We start from the raw sequence: 26,818 nt of genomic DNA on the forward strand, positions 1-26,818 counted from the left end.
GGGCGATGGAGACGAATTTTGCAGTCGGAGGCGATAATTAGCGCCAGGCGCTAAACTTTGTGCCCGGCTGATATTAGCACCCCAAAATGGGTGATATCCAATGTTTTCCCCTTTGTCTTCCTGGCATTTATTATGTTGGGGAACCAGACATTACCAGGCTTCCACAATCTCACAGATGCGCAGAGCTGTTCCTGCACTACTTCCTGGTTATTCTGTGGGAATGATCAGTAACAGGGCAATGGCAAGAGCTGGTATGGATGATACAAGTGTCTGTTATTGTGGAATCCACACTTGTATCATCTAGCCTCCCCATTAAAATTGCGATAGAAGTGTTGCATAGCATACAGGTTTGGGCAGCAACTGCACCATTGCTAAGCTGTAGTTGCAGGGCCACCTACTGTCCAACTACCATCTCTGTCTTCAAGAAAAGTGTGCCATGCAGCTTAGTCATAATGAAAGACTGTATGCAAAAGGACAATGGTTGTATACAGTGTCTAGTCAGACACTGACACTGACAGCCATCAGCCATCCACCTCACTTTCTCCCCTACTGGGGTAAAATTTGGAAGGAACACATAATTCGGAAGTAGAAGATACACACCATATACTCGCCAAAGAGGAAACACTGGTGAAAGCACACTGGCACCGCAAACTATAAGGGTCAATAAGAGATGAGATGACTGATAATTGTCATGCAACAGTTCTTTTGGTATGATTAAGCTTGTTGGAAAGAAATACTGTTGTGTTCATAGATTTTAGATGTATGGCTGAGGCCAATATAAGCATTGATCCATTGGCAAGATGATTGTGCTTTTGATGTTTCAGGCAGTTACCTAAATAGGGAGCATTCTGTGATCTGGTATTGCCAGTAGGGACCGGCACTTCCAGGCAGCACGTGGGCAAGTTCCCTGTGATTTAATGGTCAGAAAATCATGGGCTGTACACCCATAATTTCCCAAGGTACGCTCCCTGTGAACACTTGATGAGTGAATCATCTTTGATGTGTCCTCTATAAGAGTCTGCATTATGGCTTTTGCTGAGTGAATATTTTCTGATCTTCTGTTTCTGGCCAGGGTTACCTTCTGCCACTTGTTGCTGCTGCCTATCTTCTGTCTGCTCCACAGAAAGCCCCTGTTGACACAATGGCAGGGGTAAATGCAGCACTGTCCCTCATCAGCCCACATGTCTGAATCCTTGCCAATAGTCTGCTCTGCTAGTGGTAGAATACACCTCATTGTATCATTCTTCTGGTATTGTCCTTGAGTACCTCAGTGCAGTAAGCAGCTACTGCAGCAGTGGATAGTTTTGGTTCCCCAGCAGCCATCAATCAAATTTGCCCAGGACATGAAATAAGGGTGGCACTTTATTTGGCATAAAATGAAGGAATCATGGCAATGAGCAGGGTATAGGGCATTCACATGTATTGTTCAAAACCTGTGATCGCAGACATGCTGCACATACATCGAGTGGATCCCTTTCTGTTCAAGAAGGGAGCTGCATTGGGGTCGGGGTTGGTATGGCCACATGTGTGCCACCAAAAGTGTCCTGCATTTTGGGTGATGGAGCCAGATGGTAAAAGTGCAGGGCACTAATGTGTTGCTGGCTTTTTTCTATAGGGAAATTGATGAATTCACTGACTTGGGCAAACAAGGCATCTGTCATCTAACATGATGTAAATATGCAATGCATGTTGTGCAATTTGACAATTTCCTGCTGTTACTTGGGAAGATCCAATAGCATAAAAAGTCAAGGCAGTGATTACCTTGACAGGCACTGACAAAGGTGTCCCTGTCCTGGAACTGGTATCCATTTCTGGCTGCAGGAGTTTGCAAAGCCGTGTCACTGCCTCGTTGGAGAACCATAGCCCTGCATGTAAGTTTCTTTGGGCCTCTCAAGCAATGATTGCTTAATCCTGTAAACATAAATGCCAACATTAGAGTGTTCCTGCTTGATTGTCAAAGATACAAAGGCACCTGTCTTGTATGCTTCCTCTGATTCTCCTCTAGAACATGCATTAGAGAGGGATGCCCAGAGAGATAGCCACAACTCTTATATAAGCAGCACGCAATGACAGTTCTCTGAGTAAATAGTCTCAAATATCAGATGGGGTGCAGCATTAAGAAGCCCTTAGATGTTTGGTTTTAGTAAAACAGCTAACAGCAACGACGCAGTGAATTGGTTCAAAACGAATGCAGCAGCTGTTCACAACAAGATTAAAAAACAATGCAGCTGCTTCTGGAGACTGAGTCCCAATGTAAGCGATGGGATCTTTCATGTGCTGTTCAGACTTTCAGTCTGCATACATAAAATCTTAATATGACCTTAATTAGAGACTGTGCGGAGTATTGGGCTCCACATTATAGGAAGGATGTTGAGGCTTTCGAGAGGGTACAACATGGATTCACTAAAATGCAAGGGAAAATACAAATAGGAAAAAATACTTGACAATCCATGGCTTTTTTCATTAGAACCATGTAGATTCTGCAGCAACATGATAGAAATGTATAAAATTATGGAAAAATGGGACACGATAAATATAAGCAGACTGTTACCAGTAATTGAGGGGTCAAAAATGAGGGCCATAGATACAAGGTTAAATGTAAGGCATTTAGAACAGAGGCAAAAGTAGCTGAGACAGAAAATGTGTCATCATTTAATATTAGATTGGATAAGTGGATGAAGGGAAAGGGGTTGAAGGGATATGGAAACAGGATGGGTAAATGCGCTTAGAACTATTTATTCACATGGAGGGTAAATGGCGACACAGACTGGTTGGGCGCAATGGCCTGGCTCTGTTTTTTAACCTCTATGTATTTTCTATGCATTTTGGGAATGAGACTGCATAAACTCAGTACCACAGGTACATCCTGGTCACATTATGATGCGCTTCAGGTGCTGAGCTGGCCCAGGCCTCAGCGACCCGTACACCGATAGCTGGCGCCTGCTGCACAGCTTCACCACGGATGCCAAACATCACGAAATCAATCTCCCTATTATGAAGATAATAGAAGCACTGTGCTGAACTATAGTTATATATTTACAATGACAGACAAAGAAGACCCACAGTGAATGAGAGAGTGAGGCAGCCTAAATAGACACACTGCGACAAACCCCACCATAGACTATCATTTGCTTTAGTTGTTTCTAACCTGAAACAGCATTTGTCTCTGATCCTTCACTCAGACCCTGAGACACTGGGGCTAATTTTAACTTAACCTATTGGAGGGAAACTAATGGGATGGGATTAGCTGCCTGTTTGACCCCCGCCCGATTTTACTTTTCCTTGACCTCGGTAGAAAGTAAAATTGGGCGGGGTGTAAAGAAGGCGGCCAATCAGATCCCGTTAGTTTCCCACCAGGTGATTTAGATTAAAATTACCCCCAGCGTCAAACATCCGAACCTGGTGTTTGAGATTGAATCTAACCTTTCTTCATTTGCCACTTCATGTATTGCTGCTTTCCAACTGTCTGTTGTAATTATTATAAATTGATCTTTCCCTGTGCGGCCACTTTCCATGTAAATCAATGAGGGAGATGGTAAAGAGACTGCAGTCTGCCACTGCATGATGCCTGTTACTAACAGCATGTGTCTCACCTTATTTTTGCAGTAATGAAACCATCTCTCCTGGATGTAAGTCCATTAACTCCGAGGCAGATGGTCCTGCGAAGATCCCAGGTGACTGTGAAATCAACATTTCTAGCAGCATCAGTTCTAACGGAGCTGGCATGGATGCCGTTTCTCACCAAGTGCAATGCTCGTCAGCTGATGCCAAGGAGGGAAAGCCATGCCGCATGATTCCTGTCTCCAGCACCATGGTGCAGAAAGCAAGTCTGCACCACACCGCCTCCCCAATGAGAATGCAGCGGAGCAAGGGGACAGTGGCATGTTCCCACTTACCAGCCTCTGATTACGAGTTGTCAATGGATCTCAAAAATAAGCAGGTATTGCAAACACCTGTCACAGTATACTTGTAATCAAAAACATGAAGATGCATTGTGCCAGGATAAGAAGGTTTAAGCTGGGTACAAAGTTAAAAAAGAAACCCCCGATGATTACAAAGTACCCTGTGACTACCTTGGGGCTTTTCCCAGAAAAACTTTGTTAGAAAACTAAAAAATGACAAGAAGCATTTAAAAAAGGCACCGTTTTATAACAGTGTCTGGCAAAAGTATCTTCTCCTGTTATTGCCAAATACTGTGACATGTCAAAGTATCTTAAAGTTCAGTAAAAACATCACTTACACATTATTATGACAAAAATGACGAGAGCTGTACTTCAGTGATGTCTTTTTAATTGGTGCCCTTTATTTCTGTTTTTTTGCTGAGTCAGAGGATTTTATTTAATCTCTGATTCAACTAAGGACTTTTAAATGGAAATATTACCAATTAGCTGCCTTTTGTTTGCCAAACAGAACCATATAGAGTGAGCCCCCAAATCACAGTCAGACCTTTCTAGTGCACTACGAATTTCTCTATAGGCTGTAAGGTTCCTGAGCTAAATGAAATAATTTGAATTGGTCTCCTGCCATTTCCTGGCAGGGGTGAGACCAGCGCACAAAACTATGCAGAATTCAGCACCAATGAGCATTAAATTGGCAATTCCGCTCTGAAAGGCCAGGATGAGGCTCTTGTGGGATATGGAATATGTCACATTGGTGTGGTGAGGCGCCCTTCTGAGACTGGGGTTGAGACACACTATTGGGGCAGAGTGGAGGGGGCTTTAATCTGCAATGAACCCATGCTACACCTGATCCGGGTACTTGCTGCTGACAGAATGGAAAAAGTGAAAAAACATTGAATTTTGCACCACTAATGGCTCTCACCTTGATGGGGACAAAACCTGCCCTGAAAAAAAAGTCATCAGGTCCTGGGTATCCCCTTGGATGATCATAAAAATATCTTTAAAAATGAAGTAAAAGTGATTAAAGGTTGAATTCTTGATCTGTCAATGTTCAAAATGGTGAACTCAAGGAAAATGTCTTCTGAAAATTGCTCATTAGTAATCTTAGGAAATGATATGTCATTGGTGAAGTGTGAAAATACCTATTTGCATTCAACCACTGATAATTAGTTCTTCATTCATGAGGGATAGGTTCAGGCCAGTTATGCACCAATGAAATCTATTCAGTTATTGAAAGCTATTGAAAGTTATTCCAAATCCTGTGTATATTTTCTGTTTATAACACATTGGTATAAAAATGTTCATTAATTGATGATTCTGTTTTTAAAATATAACTTCCATGGTTTTTGTACTGTATTATAGACAGCTTGAGAGATTTCATGCCTGTCAGCTGTAATTATCTGTTGCTAAATGAAGGCATCACATTCATATCAATGACAGAGATTATATTGCCTGTAAGTGATCGCACCTACGTTGTGCATTCAGTACAAGAACAGACATAAAATGAATGACCCACTCTATAAACTTTAGTCACATATGTATTAGAAAAAGAACCTCTGAATTTCCTGTCTGTACAAAAGCTGGCCTGAGATATACACAGGCTGTAGATCATTTGACATACACAGCTAACCTTGGGTACTGCGCTACGATGAAGTCACCCCATTACCTGGGTACCATGTTACAGCAAGGTCACACCTAGATACTGTGAGACATGGTGTTGTTAGGCTGCTATAGTGTTGAAAGTGCTATATGTTAGAGCTACACAGTTACTGTCCAGAGGAGTTTGTCTATGCTGCACTGCTGTGCTGTGGTTGCAAAACTGTGCTGTCGGTATCTAAAAGAAAGACTTGCATTTCTATAGCGCCTTTCACGACCACCGGATGTCTTAAAGTGCTTTACAGTCAATTAAGTACTTTTGAAGTGGAGTTACTGGTGTAATGTAGGAAACGTGGCAGCCAATTTGCGCACAGCAAGGTCCCATAAAGAGCAATGTGATAATGACCAGATAATCTGTTTTTGTTCTGTTGGTTGAGGGATAAATATTGGCCAGGACACCGGGGATAACTCCCCTGCTCTTCTTCAAAATAGTGCCATGGAATCTTTTACATCCACCTGAGAGAGAAGACAGGGCCTCAGTTTAACATCTCATCTGAAAGATGGCACTTCTGACAGTGCAGCACTCCCTCAGCACTGCACTGGATTGTCAGCCTAGCTTTATGTGCTCAAGTCACTTGAACCCACAACCTTCTGACTCAGAGGCGAATGTGCTACCCACTGAGCCACAGCTAATGGTTGTAGTGTTGTGGTACTGAAGGGTACAGTGCTGCATAATTACTGCCTTGGGCTGTTGTTGGGTTGCAGAGTGATGATACTAAGGTGCTGTGGTGCAATTGGAAATCTTATCCACGTATCCACTAGTCTGTGTTTGGGGGTGGTGGGTGGGGGGTGTGAGTTACCCAGCTTATAAGTCTTGTATTTATGTCCTTCAAATTACGACTGTAATAGCCTCCAGTGAAAGGGTGCTCTGCCTGGGCAGTAATCTGGTCAAGCAGATCATCCACCCTTTATAGAATCTGCCCCAGGTTCCAACCCATTTCCCTCCCATCCGTCAGCCCGATCCCATCCATGGATGTGACTCAATTTAGGAGAGTGTCACGGCCTTATTCATAATTGGATGGGTTCCGCTCCACCACACTTGTGCTGGCAATGTGGAACCATAGAATTTCAGGCCCCAAGTTTACAGCATAGTATCTTAATGCTGCTCAGAATGGAACACCACAAGGTTTATACATATAGATATGATAGGTTTATACATAGCAATCTGAAGTTTGAGAATGATAATCTTCCAACGAATGTTTAGAAATAACAGTCAAAGCAAGATAGAAATGTTCGCTGGATCAGTGTTATTGTAATACAGGCTGGATGAGAGATAGTTACTCTTCTTAACAATATAGGATCTCCTCTGCTGATGCTACTAATGAGTCAAAGGATGCACTATTTTTATAATGCGCAATAGCCCAAATATTTGTGGGTTTCTCTCAATCTTTGCCCAGAGAAATGTAGTAAATAGCCATTTCCAGGCCTATGTATCAGAATATAGTTGATGTGCCATTGCACTGCACAGAGACAAAACATTATGGCCCCTAAATCCTGATGGTTTGTTAGGGCATAAACCCAGTGGATCTATCTGGAGGGGATTGGAAATTAGGATTTAGAGAGGATATGCCTTAAATTCTGCAGGAATTGAGAGAGGGTGTAAGGTGTGCTCTCCCTATGTAAGGTGCAGCCATGCATATGATGGATTTAGGCCAGGATGACATTATGGGCTAGAAATTTGGGGGGGGGGGTGCTAATGAGGCGCACATGGGTTTGCGACCGGGCGCGGCGATATCAACGCCTCCCGCTAAATTCGGTGGGAGGTTTGTGGCGGCGGTAAGACGTTGCGCCCCGATCTCCTGTGCCCGGAGAACGTGATGTCACTGTCGTGCGCAGTGCCCCGGATGAAAAATTCCCTCTCGCCTCCTGCTTGTGCTCCTGCCGTTAACAACAACAGGTAGAGGAAACGGCTTTCAGTCGGATGTCCGCTGGAGAAGCGCTATTTAAAGGCGTCCACATCCGGTTTAGTTTTCATCGGCCAACAATGCTGCATTGTTAGTTTCACATTGGCAAAGAGGCTTTTTGACCGATTTGAGCATTTTGCGTTTTAACGAATATTGTGGCACATAAAGATTATTGAGTTTCATTGAGGGGAGATTTGAAAGTGCAATATTTGTATCCTTTCATGAGGGCTGTACTGGCACTGGACCTCGCCCTCCAGCGTCAACGTCCGAGGCAACTGAGACACAGAGGAAGAGTGCAAAATGTGGCCAGAGGCAGGAAGGCCAACAGGGCTCTCAACAGGAGGTCTTACCCACCCAGGGTATTTCGGCAGCTGTTCTCCGACTTGAATTTCACTGAGGACCAGTGTGTTAGAGGCTCCGCTTCAGCAAGGAGGTGGTCACAGAGCTCTGCCACCTCCTCCAGCCAGACCTCGAGCCTGAGATCAGGGCCACCACGGCTTTCTCAGTGGCAGTCAAGGTCACTGTCGCCCTCAATTTCTGTGCCAGCAGATCATTCCAGTGTGCAGCAGGCGACATCTCCAACATCTCCCAGATTGCTGTCCATTGTTCCATCTGTCAGGTCACAGGTGCTCTGTACAGAAGGAGAAGGGATTACATTTCCTTCCCCATGACCAAAGAGAAGCAGCGCGTGCGTGCATGTGGCTTTGCCAGGATAGCGGGCTTTCCCATTGTGCAGGGCGCCATTGACTGCACCCACATCGCTTTGCGGGCACCTCATAACAATCTTGAGGTATTATGTAACCGCAAAGACTACCATTCACTTAATGTGCAGTTGGTGCGCGACCACACACAGCGAATCCTGACCGTCAATGCCCGCTATCCTGGCAGCAACCATGACGCCTTCTGCCTTCATCCTGCGCCAGACCGGTGTGCCAGATCTATTCCAGCCACCTCATGAAGCTAGCGGCTGGCTGGTTGGAGACAAGGGCTATCTGCTCTCTACATGGCTCAAGACTCCCCTCCGCAACCCCAACATTCCTGCCCAGCACTCATATAATGAGAGCCATGCTGCCACCAGGAACATCATTGAGCAGACCATCGGAGTGCTCAAACAATGGTTCCGCTGCCTTGACCGCTCAGGAGGAGCCCTCCAGTACTCGGCTGAGCGGGTGTCACTTTTCGTCAATGTCTGCTGCATGCTGCACAACTTGGCCATGATGAGGGCGCAGCCATTGCCACCAGGCATAACTCCACCACCTCAGGAGGAGGAGGAGGAGGAGGAGGAACTGGAGGACGAACAGCAGCGACGGAGGAGGCAGCCACTCAATCGGCGTTCTGCAAGGTTGGTCCGTGATCACCTCATCAGGCTTTGTTTCCAGTGACTTTGAGTCCTTGTTCCGGTTGCTGAGCACGTCGCCATCATTCCATCACTTTGTGATTCCACACCACACCCCAAAACTGAAATTAGACACAGCACCAAATCTGCAACATTCCAGTAATAAATTTATCAAAAACCATTAACCACATATATATAACATCAATATTGACTAATCGCCCTTGTGCAAACCCTTGCCTCCCCTCTTTACAGTCTCCTAATCTACTGCTCCTACATAGTGTCTCCCCAGTGGCTGCAGCAGGGCTGGTGGAAGGCTGTTGAGTGTCGGTGCCACAGACTACAGATGGCCTTGCAGGATTCCCTCGGCCAGCTCTCTCCCTGGGAGTGGGAACAGCCATAGCCATCAGGGGATTCAGTCGTTCACAGGTCGCCTCAAAGCCAGCAATGCTGAAAATGAGCATCTGCACAATGATGCAACCTCCCCTTTCAGAGCTGGAAGGAACCAGTGTGAAGGATCATTGCTGAATGCATTGCACCTGAAATCCATTAGCGCTCTGCTGGTAGCGCCCCTGTAGCACTCCACTGAGGTCATTAACGCTTGATTTAGCGCCCCACTTCCTTCCTGGGGCGCTAACACCCAATTTAGTAGAAGTTCAGAATCCTTAGCGCCTAGTGCTAAATTTTCAAAATTTCAAAAGTTAGCGGCCCAAACAGGGCGATACCCAATTTCACCCACTATAAGTCCTAAATTCTGCCATTTCAGCCCTATTATCTGACCATCTAACTTACTATAAAACAGGAGAAACTTAAAGCAGCAGCTGAGAAAGACTTATGCTGAAAGGTGATTTTCTGTGTTTCCTTGTGCTGTTACATGGATACTTACAGCATTACTTTGGATTGTTTTTTAAATGGAATTTATTTTTCTCTTTGTTTTGGAGGCTTCCATGGCTCAGTTGGTCGCACTCTCACCTCTGAGTCAGAAGGTTGTGGGTTCAAGTCCCACTCCAGAAACTTAGCACAAAACTCTAGGCTGACACTCTGTCAGAGATGCTGGGCTAAAAATTCAGTTGGGCGCCGTTTGGGGCGCCAAGCTCGCCTGGGCGCCGGAATTACCGCTGCGAGCGGAGCCACTTGCGCCATCCCGATATTCAGTTTCTGCGCCCCAAACGGAAGCGGGCCGCTACTCGAGGCTCCCCGCGCCCCACTTGGGGCGCTCACCCTGAATATCGGCGCGCTAAGGGCGGCACGCTGCGGTACTGCAGGCCTTCCTCCCACTGTTAAGGGGGAGGTGCCTGCAACAGCGCGATCCCCGCTCGCGAGTGCCGGCAAATGAGCCCGGCACCAAGGAGAAGTGCCGGGCTCTCGGGAAACAGCCGGCAATGCCGCGGGGGGGGGGGTTTAGGAGGCCGGGGACGGAGGTGCTGGCAGGCGGCCGCCGAAAAAGCGGCCGCCCCGCACCTCCACCTTAACTAGCGCCACTACCGCCACAGGTAGGCCCTGTGAACCGGTCGCGATTTGCAACCGGCGTTAAAGAGGCGGGCGCAACCAAATATGGTCATCGGGGCAGGAGCAGGGCGCTGCGCACACCAATGACGTCATCGGTGGCGGCGCAGCGCTACAGGCTAACGCCGCCATTAGCGCCCCGCTAAATATCGCGGGAGGTGTGGCCAGTGGCGCTAAAGCCACTGAGTGCCCTCTTTGGGCGCAAACTGGTGGCGCAGCCCACTGAATTTCTAGGCCGCTGTCTTTCGGATGAGATGTTAAACCGAGGCCCCATCTGCTCTCTCAGGTGGACGTAAAAGCTCCCATGGCGCTAATTTGAAGAAGAGCAGGGGAGTTATCCCCGGTGTCCTGGCCAATATATTTATCCCTCAATCAACATCACTAAAACAGATTATCTGGTCATTATCACATTGTTGTTTGTGGGAGCTTACTGCATGCAAATTAGCTGCTGCGTTTCCTACATTACAACAGTGACTACACTTCAAAAGTACTTCATTGACTGTAAAGCACTTTGGGACATCATGAGGTCATGAAAGGCGCAGATAAATGTAAGTCTTTGGGCTAGAAATTGGGTACCTTAGTGCTACCGGTTACCGCCGCCGCTAAACTCCCGCTGAATTTAGCGGGAGTCGTTAGCAGCGCCGCGCCTGGGCTAAAAGTCGTTTGCGCCCCATTAGCGCCGCTAACCCCCCCCCCCCCAGTAAGAACCCCCTCGACCAAGAAGAACACACATCTGGAGGCTTAACGACCAGACAGATCCCTTGAGCAGGCTGAGGTTACAAATATTAGAGATAACAAGTAAATAGCATAGGTGTCAAATTAATTCTTTTCATCAGTCTTCACAAATAAAGACAACACGGCCGATTGTAACCCTGCCCGCCTGGCGGAAACTGAGCAGGAGGGCAGTTAAAATTGCCCGTGGGACTTGCCCGCGCCGACCGTTCCTCCAGGTCTCTGGGGGCTGTCTCCAGCCACCCAATATTCTGCTCCTTCCCACTGGCCAGCTGCCATTTCCCATCCGGTTTGGGTGAGAGACTGACGGTAGCTATGCAGATGAAGCCAGGGAGTTAAAATCTGATGGGCTTGACACTGCTAGATCTGAACGGTTTCCCATCCACCTCGGCCCCTGCCCTCATGACACCCCATCCCAAGTTAAAATCGGATGGTCAATCCATTTCGTTCAGAAATCTATAACATATGTCAACTGCAGCAAAGCATGTGTTAAGACAAAACACAGGGAATTATGTATCTACAGGATAGCTGGACCAGATGGCTTGCTTCATAGAATCTTTAAATAAATGAGAGAGAAAAAAGGTGAGACGTTCGTTAATATTTTTCAGAGATTTCATCAGCTCTGGAATTGGACGATATCAATTTCTATCTTCATAGTTAACAATAGAATGAGATATTAATCAGTCAACATTATAGCAGTCAGATAAATGTATTTAGGAGGGAAATACAAGAAAGCATTTTATTTAAATTATATAAATATTTATCCAAATGATTTAAAAGCACCAGATGGTGCTCACTAATTGACTGGAATCTGTTCCTTCACTCTGTTAAGAATGTTACTATTTAGCGTGTACTTCTTTCACTACCTTTCCCCCCTAAAATGTACTATTTCACGTTTCTCTGCCTTGAACTGCATGCGTCACCTATCTGCCCACTCCACTAAACTGCCTGTGTCACAACACAATCGCTTGCATTTTTCTTCACAGTTTGCCATACCCCATAATTGGACATCATCAGCAAACCTCAACATTATTCCTCTCGTGGTTATGTCCACATCATTTATATAAATGGAAAGCAAAAGAGGTGCCAGCACAGATCCCTGGGGAAGACCACTACACACATCCTAACATAAAACATCCTTATTTATCCTTAATCTTTATATTCTATCAGAAACCATCTCTCTATCCATGTAGCTATATTCCCTTTAAAACCATATGTCTTCATTTTTGTGACAATAATCCAAGTTTTTAAAAAACATTGAGAGAAATGGATAATGTTGATGTAATCAGGCTATTTAAGTTTGGACGATAGCAAAATACTGCAGATGCTGGAAATCCGAAATAACAACAGAAAATGCTGGAAAACCTCAGCAGGTCAGGCAACATCCATGGAGAGAAATTTGAGTTGATGTTTCGGGTCAAAACCCTTCTTCAAAAGGGTTTCAACCCAAAACGTCAACTCAAATTTCTCTCCATGGATGTTGCCTGACCTGCTGAGTTTTTCCAGCATTTTCTGTTGTTATTTAAGTTTGGACCTTGAATGTACAACCAGAGGACCTGAGTATAAAATTAACAAATCTCAAGCAAAACTAATTCACATTTATTGTAAGATGTAAATTTTTACAGAAGCAAAAACAAATCAAATTAGATACCAATATATAATGTAACTTTCACTGGTACATTAAACTGCATTCTGAATTCAACATAATAAACCACTTTGAAATCTCAGCCCTTTTCCAGAGTTCTTTACTTGAAGCTGCAGGCTATATGTAGACTCTCAGCACCATAAGCCTCCAGAGGTCAGCACTGTAACATCAAACTAAATGGTTGAACCAGGTGAAGTAGAGCAGTAGTGAAACCTGGTCATATTTATTTCCAGCCTGAGTAGCCTCTGGATACAGAACTGTCAATCAAAGTCAGAACAAACACACCAGGGTAGGACATGGTCATATGCCAGCTTGATTGGATAGCCAGTTCACATCTTGTTCAGATCTTGCACAGCCAATTAATGCTATGGCCTGCAGAAGAAACCAAAGTAAATGGAAAACCGTAGGGGGAATGCAGCCTTATGTGAAACTCTGTGCCAGGAGTACTAAAAATAAAAATTTACCTAATTGTTTTATGACAATTTATTGGATTAAATGTTTATTTTTTTCCCTTCAAATATAAAGGCGTGAGCTCGCTTGAGTTTTAGGTCTTTGCCATGTCCGGGATATCCCTCGAGCACAAGGAATGCCCTTTAGAATGGGCGTGCACCCAAAACTGGGGGGAGACTTCAAGCCTAAAACAGCAGTTGATCCTCTGTACTGGCTCTGAATGTTTTTTTAAACTCATCTGTTTGCAATTGGAAGGAGGTTGCTGATGGGGCCTTGTCAGATCCATCACTTTGCACTAAGTATAGTCAGAAAGGTCCACTTTCACTGGGTCTTCTAACAATTTTGCCTCCACCAGACATTATTCCTGGAAATGTATGTGAAGTGTAAAGAGGGAGTTGGAGGCCTACTGTAATTGATCGCCGCCCCTTTTTCCTCTGATTTGTGTCCAGGAAATAGGCATTCTCAGGGGGCAAAGCAGATGAAAATTGGCACCAGCTAGTTTGGAAGAAGATTTTTGTCGTGATTTTTAATCAAATTGCATAGTATTTGGTAATGCGTCAAAGCAAATTAAGATTGGTGAGCTGTTGTATTATAAAAGGGTTTGGGATGAGCAGAGGATTTTTTTGAGAACTGGGGCTATTTCCTATTGCCTGTGGTGGTAGTGAATGAGGGCCATACCCTTTATCCTAGGAATATGTGCAGACGTATTGCAGTGGTGTGAAGGCTGAACTGGTGCAGGAACTGGGAACAATCAGAAGTCACTGTCCTGCTGAGACCCAATTTGCAGATAATTTGGAAGAAATCTGTTTTTGTTTTGCCCAGGTTTTTTGTTGTAATCAAAGGAAAATAGTACCAAGTTGGTGTTGGTGGTGGTGGTGGTGGGGGCAGTGGTGGTGGTGGGGGTGGTGGGGTGGGGGGGGTGCGGTGGTGGTGGGGGGACAAGGTTTTTATTTCTTGTTCTTTGGTGTATGGATTGTTATCAATGGAAGTTAGTTGTTCTAACAGAATGTTGAAAAGCCTACGGCAAGACTTTGGGTGGTTACCATATGGCAACTCCAATACTGAAGCTAAGTGTTCACAATGTGTTTGGTCATGCGTATGTTTTATCCTAAATAAAATCATGTCTGTTTAACTATGACTTTTATTCCATCTGACCTTTGGAACCATTCAACACTGATGCTAAATAATGAATTTAAAATTATCTATTGAACTTCCATTGTGGATTCACAATGTTTCCTAATCTGCCCTTCTTACCCAAGATATCCTACCATAATCCTTTGAACTTTCACCACTTTCTTGACTGGGCCACATTATAAAATGAATCATTGTTACCTGAAATATTTACTCACAGTCCCATGATTCTTTTCCTCAGCCTTCTGCTTTCTTCTGTCCTTTGTTTCACCCCTTTTGTCTGAAGAACATTACTGTTTCTGATTTACATTAATGACCAGATTCAGACAGTTGTCATGAATTGGTTAATTCAGAGATGATAAGAACTGGAGGCTAGGAAGGTGAGCAGCTGAATGTGAAGGCAAAAACTTACAAAATAAACCTGATAAAATGTGTGAGTGGATTAGTGATGGATGAATGTCAAAGTGAGTGTATAAAGTCTTGTGTTTAGGAAGGAAAAGTATTGGTCACACGCATCCTCTGTGAACGGTGTTGAAGTAGCTGGAGAAGTTGAGAGAGACCTGGGGTGTTAGTAGATTCAGAGCTTAACATACCCATTCATTGTGGAGCAACAATCAACAAAACAAATAAAATCATGCAAAGAGACACAATGGAGACATAGAAACATAGAGAAACATAGAGATAGGAACAGGAGTAGGCCATTCGGCCCTTCGAGCCTGCTCCGCCATTCATTGAGATCATGGCTGATCTTCGTCTGAGATCATAGCTGATCTTACCAGTTCAGTACCCCGTCCCCGCCTTTTCTCCGTAACCCTTAATCCCCTTAGCCTTCAGAAATATATCCAATTCTCTCTTGAAAATATTTATTGAATTAGCCTTCGCAGCCCTCTGTGGCAGGGAATTCCACAGGCTCACCACTCTTTGAGTGAAGAAATTCTTCCTCATCTCTGTTTTAAATGATTTGCCCGCTATTTTTAGACTGTGGCCCCTGGTTCTGTGCTCCCCGGCCATTGGAAACATTCTCTCTGAATTCAGCCTGTCCAGGCCTGCCATAATTTTATATGTTTCGATGAGATCCCCTCTCAATCTTCTAAACTCCAGTGAGTACAAGCCCAAACTATTTAATCTCTCTTCGTAGGTCATTCCCGCCATTCCAGGTATCAGCCTGGTGAATCGCCGTTGCACTCTTTCCATGGCAAGAACATCCTTCCGCAGATGGGGCGACCAAAACTGTACACAATACTCCAGATGCGGTCTCACCAGCACCTTGTACAGCTGTAGTAAGGTATCCCTATTCCTATACTCGAACCCCCTTGATATGAAGGCCAACATACCATTTGCCTTCTTAATCGCCTGTTGCACCTGCATGCTCTCCTTCAGTGACTGGTGCACAAGAACACCCAGGTCCCTCTGCACTTCCCCATCTCCCAATCTATTGCCGTTTAGATAATAATCTACCCTCCTGTTTTTACCCCCAAAGTGGATAACCTCGCATTTATCCACATTATAGTGCATCTGCCACGTATCCGCCCATTCCCCCAACCTGTCCAAATCGCACTGTAGCCTCCTGACATCCTCATCAGAGCCCACCCCTCCTCCTAGTTTAGTGTCGTCAGCGAATTTGGAAATATTGCATCCAATTCCCTGATCCAGATCATTTATATATATTGTGAACAGCTGGGGTCCCAGGACAGATCCTTGCGGCACCCCGCTGGTCACTGCCTGCCACTCCGAAAACGAGCCGTTTATTCCAACTCTCTGTTTTCTATCCGCCAGCCAGTTCTCTATCCACGTTAATACTTTGCCCCCAATCCCATGAGCCTTAATTTTGCATGATAATCTTTTGTGTGGAACCTTATCGAAGGCTTTCTGGAAGTCAAGGTACACCACATCCACTGGCTCTCCCCCATCTATTTTACCAGTTACTTCCTCAAAAAATTCCAGCAGATTAGTCAAACACGATTTACCCTTTGTAAATCCATGTTGACTCTGTCCGATCCTTTCCCCATTTGTCAAGTGCTCCGCTATTTTATCCTTAATAATGGACTCTAGCATTCTGCCCACAACCGATGTAAGGCTTACTGGTCTATAATTCCCTGCTTTCTCTCTACCCCCCTTTTTAAATATTGGGGTAACATTAGCTACCCTCCAATCCACGGGTACTGTTCCCGAGTCAATGGAGTTCCGGAAGATGATCCTTAGAGCATCTGCTATCTCCAGGGCCACCTCCTTAAGTACCCTAGGATGTAGTTTATCAGGCCCCGGGGATTTGTCGGCCTTCAGTCCCCTCAACTTACCCAGCACCATATCCCTAGAGATACTAATTTCTGTCAGCTCCTCCCTCTCATTAGTCCCTATGTTTGTCGATATTCCTGGGAGGTTATTTGTGTCCTCCTTTGTGAATACAGAACCAAAGTATGAGTTTAATTGGTCTGCCATTTCCTTATTCTCCATTATATATTCTCCCGAATCGGACTGCAAGGGACCGACTTGGGATTTTACCAGTCTTTTCCTCCTGATATACCGATAAAAGCTTTTGCAGTCTGTCTTTATGTTTGCTGCAAGTTTACTTTCGTATTCTATTTTCCCCTTCCTGATTAATCCCTTTGTCCTCTTTTGCTGTATCTTGTACTGCCCCCAATCTTCCGGTCTGGTGCTTTTTTTTGCCAGTTGATATGCCCTTTTTTTTGATTTTATGCTGTCCCTAATTTCCCTCGTTATCCACGGTTGAGTCACCTTTTTAGGTTTATTTTTGTGCCAAACCGGTATAAACATGTTCTGGAATTCTTCCATTCTATCTTTGAATGCTTGCCATTGTCTATCCACTGTCAATCCCCCCAGAAACACCACCCAATCAATCTTACCCAATTCCCGTCTCATACCCTCGTAATTCCCTTTATTTAAGTTCTGGACCTTAGTCTCTGATTCAATTTCCTCACTCTCCATCTCGACTGAGAGCTCGATCATATTATGATCGCTCTGACCCAAGGGGCCTCGTACAAGAAGATTGCTGATAAGTCCCTTCTCATTGCACAATACCCAGTCTAAAATGGCCTGATCTCGAGTCGGCTCCTCGACATATTGGTCCAGATAACCGTCCCGAAAACATTCCAGGAATTCCTCCTCCTCAGAATTTTTACTAGTTTGGGTAGTCCAATCAATATGTAAATTAAAGTCACCCATGATGACAGCTGTGCTCTTATCGCACGCTTCTCTAATTTCCCTTTTTATGCCTTCCCTCACCTCCATATTACTATTTGGAGGCCTATATATCACACCCACTAACGTTTTCCTCCCCTTGCTATTTCTCATTTCTACCCATACAGATTCCGTTTCATCCGAGTTAATATCCTTCCTTTCCATTGCATTAATCCCCTCCTTTACCAGCAATGCTACCCCACCTCCCCTACCTTTTTGCCGATCCTTCCTAAATATTGTATATCCCTGGATGTTAAGTTCCCAGCCTTGCCCACCCTGCAGCCACGTTTCTGTAATCCCAATCAAATCATACTTGTTTACCTCTATTTCCACAACTAATTCATCCACCTTGTTCCTAATGCTTCTAGCATTAAGATACAAAGCCTTCAGGCTTGCTTTTTTCACACTCTCATTATGAATTAGTTTGGCCCTTTGTGTTTCTCTCCTTTGCTTATTGCTTCTCACCTTTCTACCATCTATTTCTGACTTCATATGACTTCCCTCTTTTCCACTACCTAGGTTCCCATCCCCCTGCCAAATTAGTTTAAATCCTCCCGAACCGCCCTAGAAAATATTACCCCGAGGACATCGGCTCCCTCACAGTTCAGGTGTAGACCGTCCCCTTGGTACAGGTCACTCCTCCCCAAGAACTGGTTCCAATGCCTCAAGAATTTAAATCCCTCTCCCTTGCACCACTGCTCAAGCCACGTATTTAGCTTATCTATCTTACTCTCTCTAAACTTATTAGCTCGTGGCACTGGTAGCAATCCAGAGATTACTACCTTTGAGGTCCTACTTTTCAATTTAGCTCCTAACTCCCTAAATTCAGCTTGTAGGACCTCAAGTCCTGGAGGCGGTGCAGAGAAGAGCAACAGGACTGATCCCTAAGGGTTGATTTTAGGTGGGAGCCTTCCTGCCGGCCACACACATGAAGCAATCATGGGGACACTGCCCTCAATTTTGTGTCCAAAATAATGAACAGAAAATCATGGGCATCGTGCCCAGCAATTCCCGATATCCTCAGCTGGTGGGTGAGGCTCCTAGTGCTCATTTGTAAAATCGGTCCCTTGCAAAGATTGAAGAAACCTACGGCTAAACTTTTTTCCAGGGTGGTTTCCCATGCCTCAAATTAGCTGTGGCCTCGACCCATTTTTCTGGGTTGGGGGTTCATTACTAACTCAGGGTGGGTGCACGATGCGATACCCTGTGATGGAAGAAGAAACAAGCAGCATGGCAGCCACTGCAACACCAGAAGAGGAAGGGGCGTCAAAGCCCCAGTGATTTTTTTCAAATTTCAAAAACGGCTCTCCATGAACTGAGGGACCTTAGTGAAGAAGTAAGGGAATTTAAGGAAGGGTGTCAGACCACAATTGGGCCCTATTCTCCAAAAGGTGGTTCAGCCAGCCTTCTGACTCTGGTATACTGCCCTCCCACTCTCTTGGCAGTCCCTGGGATCGGTAGTGATAGCCTCAACACCCGCCCCGCTCATCAGTGACCAAATTTTGTCAAACGGGTGCAATGCGTACCAATTTCTACCCCATTAAATTCATCCAGTGCCAGACAAATGCATTAAGCATATATATGAGTTGACATTGAACTATATCAAATGTACAGTACCAGGCATCAGTTTCGCCTGCTGTGCAAAAGAACATAGGAAATAGGAGCAGAAGTAGGCCACACGGCTCCTCGAGCCTGCTCCGCCATTCAGTAAGATCATGGCTGATCTTCTACCTCAACTCTGCTTTCCTGGCCTATCCCCATTTCTTTTGATTCCCTTAGTGTCCAAAAACCTAGCGATCTCAGTCTTGAATATACTCAATGACTGAGCATCCACAGTTCTCTGGGGTAGAGAATTCCAAGGATTCACAACCCTTTGAGTGAAGAAATTTCTCCTCATCTCAGTCCTAAATGGCCAACCCCTTATCCTGACCCCTAGTTCTAGACTCTCCAGCCAGGGGAACAGCCTCTCAGCATCTACCCTGTCAAGCCCTCTAAGTGGAGGTGCCAAAGACAGGTCTCCTCTGATATACGTAGGAAGGACCAATAAATACAGTTTCTCGGATGAGGGTGGCTGTGTATGTAATGTGTGAGGTGTAGTCTTACCTGCTGTTCTTGGTCACCCAAAAGCTGCCTTTCCTCCTCCAAGTATAGGAATGCTATTGAAATCCCCACAGGAATCCCTATATTATCCAATTTGCTTGCTGCAAGTGAAATACTAGCTGGAAGCAAAATTATTCTAGGTAATGGAGCTGTAAATATAATTTTTGCACTCGTAATTTCCTTAGGGGTTCTCCTGAACTCTCACTTTGATTTCAGGGGAAGACCAGCAGAAACTCCAGAGAAGCAGTATAATTGGTCATTTATGCAGTTTCTCTGGAATTTCCATTGATTTACTGTTGAAGTTAAAGCGGGAGATTGGGGAACTCCTGTGGAAATTCTATCCCTTGCAATGTGAAAACTCAGGCCTCAACAGCAACAAAAAGTAATGTAACAATCAAAATTCAGATAAGTAACACTGAAAAAGTGATGCCTAATTTTAAGAAGCCAATTCCTACAAACTAGACCATGCAGGCAGTACTATGCCCATTTCATGTGGGTGAGAAGGTGATACAGAAGTTATTAAATGCAGTGTGGGATTAATTTATATAGGAATTGGAGATTTAATGAGGCTCATGTTTGGGCAGCAAATCAGCCTCAAAAAAATTGAAATTTTATTCCATGAAATGGGGCCTACTGAGAAACAGGTTTGATAATCTGTGCACCCAGTTACACTACAGTCTGCAATCTGCACTGCAGTCGGTGCTTTGCAAAATTTACCCTGAAATCTGTGAACTTGTGATGGCGCTCCACTGCACACTGCTTTAGTTACTTCTCAATGTTTTCGGGAAATATTCTGAGGAAAGCTTTGGTGCAGGAAACCACTTTTGCACAATTTGCAATAACTAGCCGAAATGAGATTAGTTATTGACTGCACGCCAGTTGAAAAGAAATCATTAGATCAGCACACCCTGGGTGAAAGCGGATTTAGTGGTAAATCCTGTCTAACTGTCTATCCATCTTTCTATCTGAATACTTATCCATCTCTATGTTATCTTTCTGTCTGAATAGCTATCATTCATTGTATCTATCTGTCCAAATGCCTGTCAATCTTACTGATGAAATTATCTCAGTCTCTTTTCTGCATATTTTTCCTTTTCTTTGTCCAAATAGCTGTCTGTCTCTCTAGGCTCAATTCACTAATCTTGCACTCTTAACACAGAGCGCATCTCAGAGGGAGGTCTGATTCTCCAACATGCTGCCCTTTGAGCGCAGCTCCTCGCTGGAAACATGGCATCAGTGAATTTACCCTTATGTCTGAATGTTCCTTTCCAGTCATTGGCTATCCTTTTCTCCAGAGACCCTCCTTTCAGAATGCCTACCAACCTCTCTATGTCTCACAATTCATCTTTATCTCTCTGTTGAAATGTCCGCCCATTGTTCTTTGAATGTCTGTCACTTCTCCTTGAATGTCACTTCTGTCAGTGCATACTGAAATGATGCAAATAAGCTATCACAGTAAAGGCTTTGACTAAACTTCCTCAAACTTTTCAAGCACATTCCCAGAAGATAAGCTGCATTCAGTGTGAAGCTGGATTTGGCCTGGTAAAGCACAAATGATAAGGGCAGGGACAATTAATTTTAATGAAAAAGGCCTTGTGAAATAAGTCAGAAATGGCATTGCAGCTCCCCAGCAAGTCTTATCTGCAAGTTCCCTCAATGAAATGCTTCTATTCAGCTGAAGCACACATGCCAAACTAGCAAAAAGCTAACAGCCCCAAAAAGCTGATATTCAACAACAGCCATGAGTTTAAGCCGATGACATGAAAACAAGTAGTTACACGGGCTTTGTAACTTGAGCTGTAGATATACCCAACATTTCTTCACTGGCTTTGAAAGAAAAGAAATGAATACACAAAAGCTTGTAGGGGCAGCTCCAAATGTTGAAGGCACAAATTTCTTGGTGGGTGGGGGGTGGGGGGCGGTTGTGTTCAGGGGCATCATTTGATTTTGAAAGTTTACATTATAAATGATGCATTCTGGTTAATTGTAAAAAACGTTTGTACTTCAAAATTAATAGATTTTTAATCTGTGGCAATGTAAGCAGGGAGTCAAGCAGTTGTCAGGTAAAGTGGGGTTAAAGGGTAAGGGATAATTGGACCAGAGTGTACTAATGTAATTCAGTTCCTATTTTAAAGCCATTTGTTTTATCCTTTTGAATATAATTCTTTAATTTTATAGCAAAACTGACAGCAAATTGGAAACTGAGAAGTAGAGTTGGCTTGAGCATAAGCATTTCTCTGCAGTATAGGCTGATTGCTTGAGAGATGTAAAACTGAGGTGCAACAGCACCACCATTGCTGTGAAGGTGTAATTATTGCATGACACGTTTACATAGACAGCTCCCATTATAAATATGGACATAGGAATTTATAATGGAAAAGATAACACAAAAACATGATGGGAAACAAGGTTTTGTAGACAAGATATGCATGCAGATGTGAGATTTTTAATACATTTAAAACATATATATTAGAAAAAATATTTACTCAATGGGTGATAAATATTTTGAGTAATCTACTAGGTAGGGTAGTGGGGTCAAAGACTTTAGGGACATTCAAAATTCAGTTGCACACTGGGCTGGTAAATTGGAATACTAGAGGGACAACTGAGTAGTCTTATAAGAACATAAAAAATAGCGGGTGTAGGCCATTCGGCCCTTCGAGCCTGCTCCGCCGTTCAATAAGATCATGGCTGATCTTGTACCTCAAATCCACCTTTCCGCACTATCCCCATATTCCTTGATTGCCTTAATATCCAAAAATCTATCGATCTCTGTCTTGAGTATATTCAACGACTGAGCATCCACAGCCCTCTGGGGTAGAGAGTGAAGACATTTCTCATCATCTCAATTCTAAATGGCCGACTCCTTTTCTGTTCCACCTCTTTTTACTTATGACCCTCTAATTTGAATTAATATATTTTAATGAAATCTTATTCTCACCAAGGTGAGAAATATCAGTGCTGGAGAATGGAGCACTTTCTACTCTTGGTAATGTAATTTGCATCACCTACTCCAAAGTTAGGCACAGCGAGGTACTTTCAATTCAAGGTACTCTCCAGTCAAGTAGACCGGATGAAAAGTCAAGTTCCCCTTATACTGCTTCTTCAGGCATGCCCAATTCAGGCATTGCACGGGTTATAGGCAGCATGAAGCTTCTTCTATGCTGTCACACCCAGCTCAGTTATTGCAGAGTTTATAAAGTGGCAGATTTTCATCTTTAGCAGTGTCATGTAGAATGTTGCTCGGAGCACATATCAGAAATTAAGGAATCGGAAATTCCTTTACTTGATTTGCAGGCTCATGATTTTCCATCCATTATTGAGGAAGGAGAGGAGGGAGAGGATGGAGGAAGGGGGAAAGGATAGGGATGGGAGATGGATGGCGGAGGGGTGGGGTGGAGAGGGTTGGGAATGGGTGCAGAGGAGCAAAGTCAAGGAAACTTCTTCAGAGGTGGGGTTGGGGGTGGGGGAAGGCAGTGGTTGCAATATCACCTCAGTAGAGGTTGGGGAGGGGGGGTTAAAATGATCTCCCCTTTCCTTCCCGATTTTCTTCTCTGCTAGTGAAGGTGGACGGCTTCTCTTCCCATCTTCAGGTCTGGAATCCCTTAATCATGCCTGAGGTGGGTTGGGGGGGGGGGATTGGGGACGCTATCTCCTTATCATCTGCAAGGCCAAATTTCCTGCATAGTGGTGGGGAGGTATAAGCTTCCTATCCCATTTGTAGGGCCTGATTTCCACCTCGGTTGGGAAGGGTAGGTGAGCTTCCTTCCTGTTTGCAAGCCTGCTGTCAATAGAATTGGTCAGAGGGTTGCTGGGGTGGTTCGGGGTTATAAAGGCAGAGGTCATTGATGAGTTTGGGATGTTGGTCTCCCCAATGATGGGCAGGGAGAATTTATAGATTAATAAACTCTAAGATCAACAGGGCAATTTAGAAACAGGGCACAGGCTCTCAGGCTGGAAGGGGGATTCAGAAGAGTCCATTTTCAATTTTTTTAATTCGTTTATGGGATGTGGGCGTCCCTGGCAAGGCCAGCATTTATTGCCCATCCCTAATTGCCCTTGAGAAGGTGGTGGTGAGCTGCCTTCTTGAAATGCTGCAGTCCATGTGGTGAAGGTACTCCCATAGTGCTGTTAGGGAGGGAGTTCCAGGATTTTGACCCAGCGACAATGAAGGATCAGCGATATATTTCTAAGACAGGGTGGTGTGTGATTTGGAGGCGGTGGTGTTCCCATGTGCCTGCTGCCCTGGTCCTTCTAGGTGGAAGAGGTCGCAGGTTTGGAAGGTTCTGCCGAAGAAGCCTTGGCGAGTTGCTGCAGTGCATCTTGTAGATGGTACACACTGCAGCCACTGTACGCCAGTGGTGGAGGGAGTGAATGTTTAAGGTGGTGGACGGGGTGCCAATCAAATGGGCTGCTTTGTCCTGGATGGTGTCAAGCTTATTGAGTGTTGTTGGAGCTGCACTCATCCAGGCAAGTGGAGAGTATTCCATCACACTCCTAACTTGTGCCTTGTAGATGGTGGAAAGGCTTTGGGGAGTTAGGAGGTGAGACGCTCGCCGCAGAATACCTAGCCTCTAACCTGCTCTTGTTGCCACAATATTTATGTGGCTGGTCCAGTTAAGTTTCTGGTCAATGGTGACCCCCAGGATGTTGATGGTGGAGATGCAGCGATGGTAATGCCATTGAATGTCATGGGGAGGTGATTAGACTCTTGCTTGTTGGAGATAGTCATTGCCTGGCACTTCTGTGGTGCAAATATTACCTGCCACTTATCAGCCCAACCTGAACGTCATCCAGGTCTTGTTGCATGCGAGCATGGACTGCTTCATTACTGAGGTGTTGTGAATGGCGCTGAACACTGTGCAGTCATCAGCAAACATCCCCACTTCTGACTATATGTTGGAGGGAAGGTCATTGATGAAGCAGCTGAAGATGGTTGGGCCTAGGACACTGCCCTGAGGAACTCCTGCAGCGATGTCCTCGGGCTGTGATGATTGACCTTCAACCACCACCACCATCTTCCTCTGTGCTAGGTATGACTCCAGCCAGTGAAGCGTTTTCCCCCCGATTCCGATTGACGTCAGTTTTACTAGGGCTCCCAAATTTGGCACAAATCCCCAGATGTTGGTGAGGAAGACTTTGCAGGGTCACCTGGGCTGGGCTGGGTGTGCCATTGCCGTGTCCGTCGTCATTATTATTATTGTGTTTCGTTACAACTCAGTGGCTTACGAGGCCTATTCAGAGTGCAGTTAAGAGTCAACCACATTGCTGTGGGTCTGGAATCACATATAGACCAGACCAGGTAAGGACAGCAGATTTCCTTCCCTAAAGGACATTAGTGAACCAAATGTGTTCTTACGACAATCCGATAGTTTCATGGTTACTATTACTGATACTAATTAACTGAAATGATTTAATTAAATGAATTAAAATTCCACAGCTGCCATGGTGGGATGTGAACTCACGCTTCTGGATCACTAGCCCAGTAACATTACCACTACTCTACCATTCCTCTAAGCTGGGAGAAAGGAAATAAGTAAACTGGAAGTAGGCACAGGTGAATAGTTTATTAAATCTTGATTCAGATTAATTATTATAATCCCAACATTTAATTTTGAAATAATGCTTGTAAGAATTGTTGTTGGTACTAACATGCTAGTGTAGAGCCATCTGGAGACCAGCATGCAGAACTGCATGAAGACTTCCAACCACTTAGTGCAGTATTAGCTCCTGCTTTTCAATCTAACATTATGTGACCTATTTAACACGTGAATGGCCTATCATCGCACCAGCTACAGATATAAAGAGTACTGCTGGTAGGCGCTGATACTTTTTAAATGCTTTTTTCCGTAGACAGAGCCTGACCTAGGTGTGTTCAATACATTTTGAAATGGAATTTTGCAACCCACTCAAATACAGTAAATTCATTTTATTCTATTTCATAAATTTCACATACATTTATTTTAACTCTGATTCCCTTTATTCATAAACCTCTACAATGATGTAAAACTTATTTTTCAGTTAATTAAATGCAAATCATTTGAATTGCTTAACAGTTTTTTCCATCTCCCTCTCCCCCAACCTTTGTATTGATTGTATGTCCATTAGAGGTAGAGGCAGATGTGTGCAGATGTCGGCAGCTGGTTTTGTGTAGGAAACCACTACGGAGTGTTTTTTATGGGATAGCCCTGTGCCTCACTGCTTTCTATCTCCCTCAGTAATTTAAATTCTGTGAAGACTACCAATCGCAAGAACTATTGTCATCATACTTTCCTGGGTCTGATAGGTGACCTGTGAATACCTTTTAAAAGATCATCTGTCTTTCGGATGAGACGTTAAACCGTCTGCTCTCTCAGGTGGATGTAAAAGATCCCACGGCATTATTTCGAAGTGGCAGACAGAGAAATCAAGGGTTTAAATCAAACATGGCCACAGTAAATAATAATTCTAAAAGATCTAAGAGTGTTAAAAAAACAAGCCTGAAGGCTTTGTGTCTTAATGCGAGGAGCATTTGTAATAAGGTGGATGAATTAGCTGAGCAAATAGAGGTAAACGAATATGATATGATTGGGATTACGGAAACATGGCTCCAGGGTGGCCAAGGCTGGGAACTCAACATCCAGGTGTATTCAATATTCAGGAAAGAGAGGCAAAAAGGAAAAGGAGGTGGGGTAGCATTGCTGGTTAAAGGGGGGATTAACACAATTGTAAGAAAGGATATTAGCTCTGATGATGTGGAATGTGTATGGGTAGAAGTGAGAAATACCAAGGGGCAGAAAATGTTAGTGGGAGTGGTATATAGACCTTCAAACAGTAATGCGGAGGTCGGGGATGGCATTAAAAAGGAAATTAGAGAAGCGTGCAATAAGGGCACAGCAGTTATCATGGGTGACTTTAATCTACATATAGATTGGGTTAACCAAATTAGTAACAATACTGTGGAGGAGGAATTCCTGGAGTGTATACGGGATGGTTTCCTGGACCAATATGTCGAGGAACCAACTAGAGATCAGGCCATCTTAGACTGGGTATTATGTAATGAGAAAGGATTAATTAGCAATCTTGTTGTGCGAGGCCCCTTGGGTTGGAGCGATCATAATATGATAGAATTCTTCATTAAGATGGAGAGTGAAGTAGTTGACTCAGAGACTAGGGTCCTGAATTTAAATAAAGGAAACTACAGGAAACTTTCGTTTATCCGGAGGTTAAATGTCCGGAAAGCTCTATCCACCGGCAAAATTCAGGAGTCGGTTCAGATAAGTTT

The 26,818-nt window shown here is 44.4% G+C and overlaps 1 protein-coding gene across 1 annotated transcript in view; it reads left to right on the forward strand.

Annotated features, from left to right (window-relative positions):
- Positions 1-3,347: 3,347 nt before the first annotated feature.
- Positions 3,348-26,818, forward strand: part of LOC147106169 (IQ motif and SEC7 domain-containing protein 3-like) — a 246,485-nt gene continuing 223,014 nt past the window's right edge. The window contains exon 1 of the mRNA XM_086009022.1: positions 3,348-3,940. Within this exon, the coding sequence (XP_085865148.1) occupies positions 3,725-3,940 (216 nt within the window). The 5' untranslated portion in view covers positions 3,348-3,724. The remainder of the gene's footprint in view (positions 3,941-26,818) is intronic.

Source organism: Somniosus microcephalus, chromosome 16 (assembly GCF_052327205.1).
Source record: "Somniosus microcephalus isolate GS21.2 chromosome 16, FLI_Smic_1.0, whole genome shotgun sequence".
NCBI lineage: Eukaryota > Metazoa > Chordata > Chondrichthyes > Squaliformes > Somniosidae > Somniosus > Somniosus microcephalus.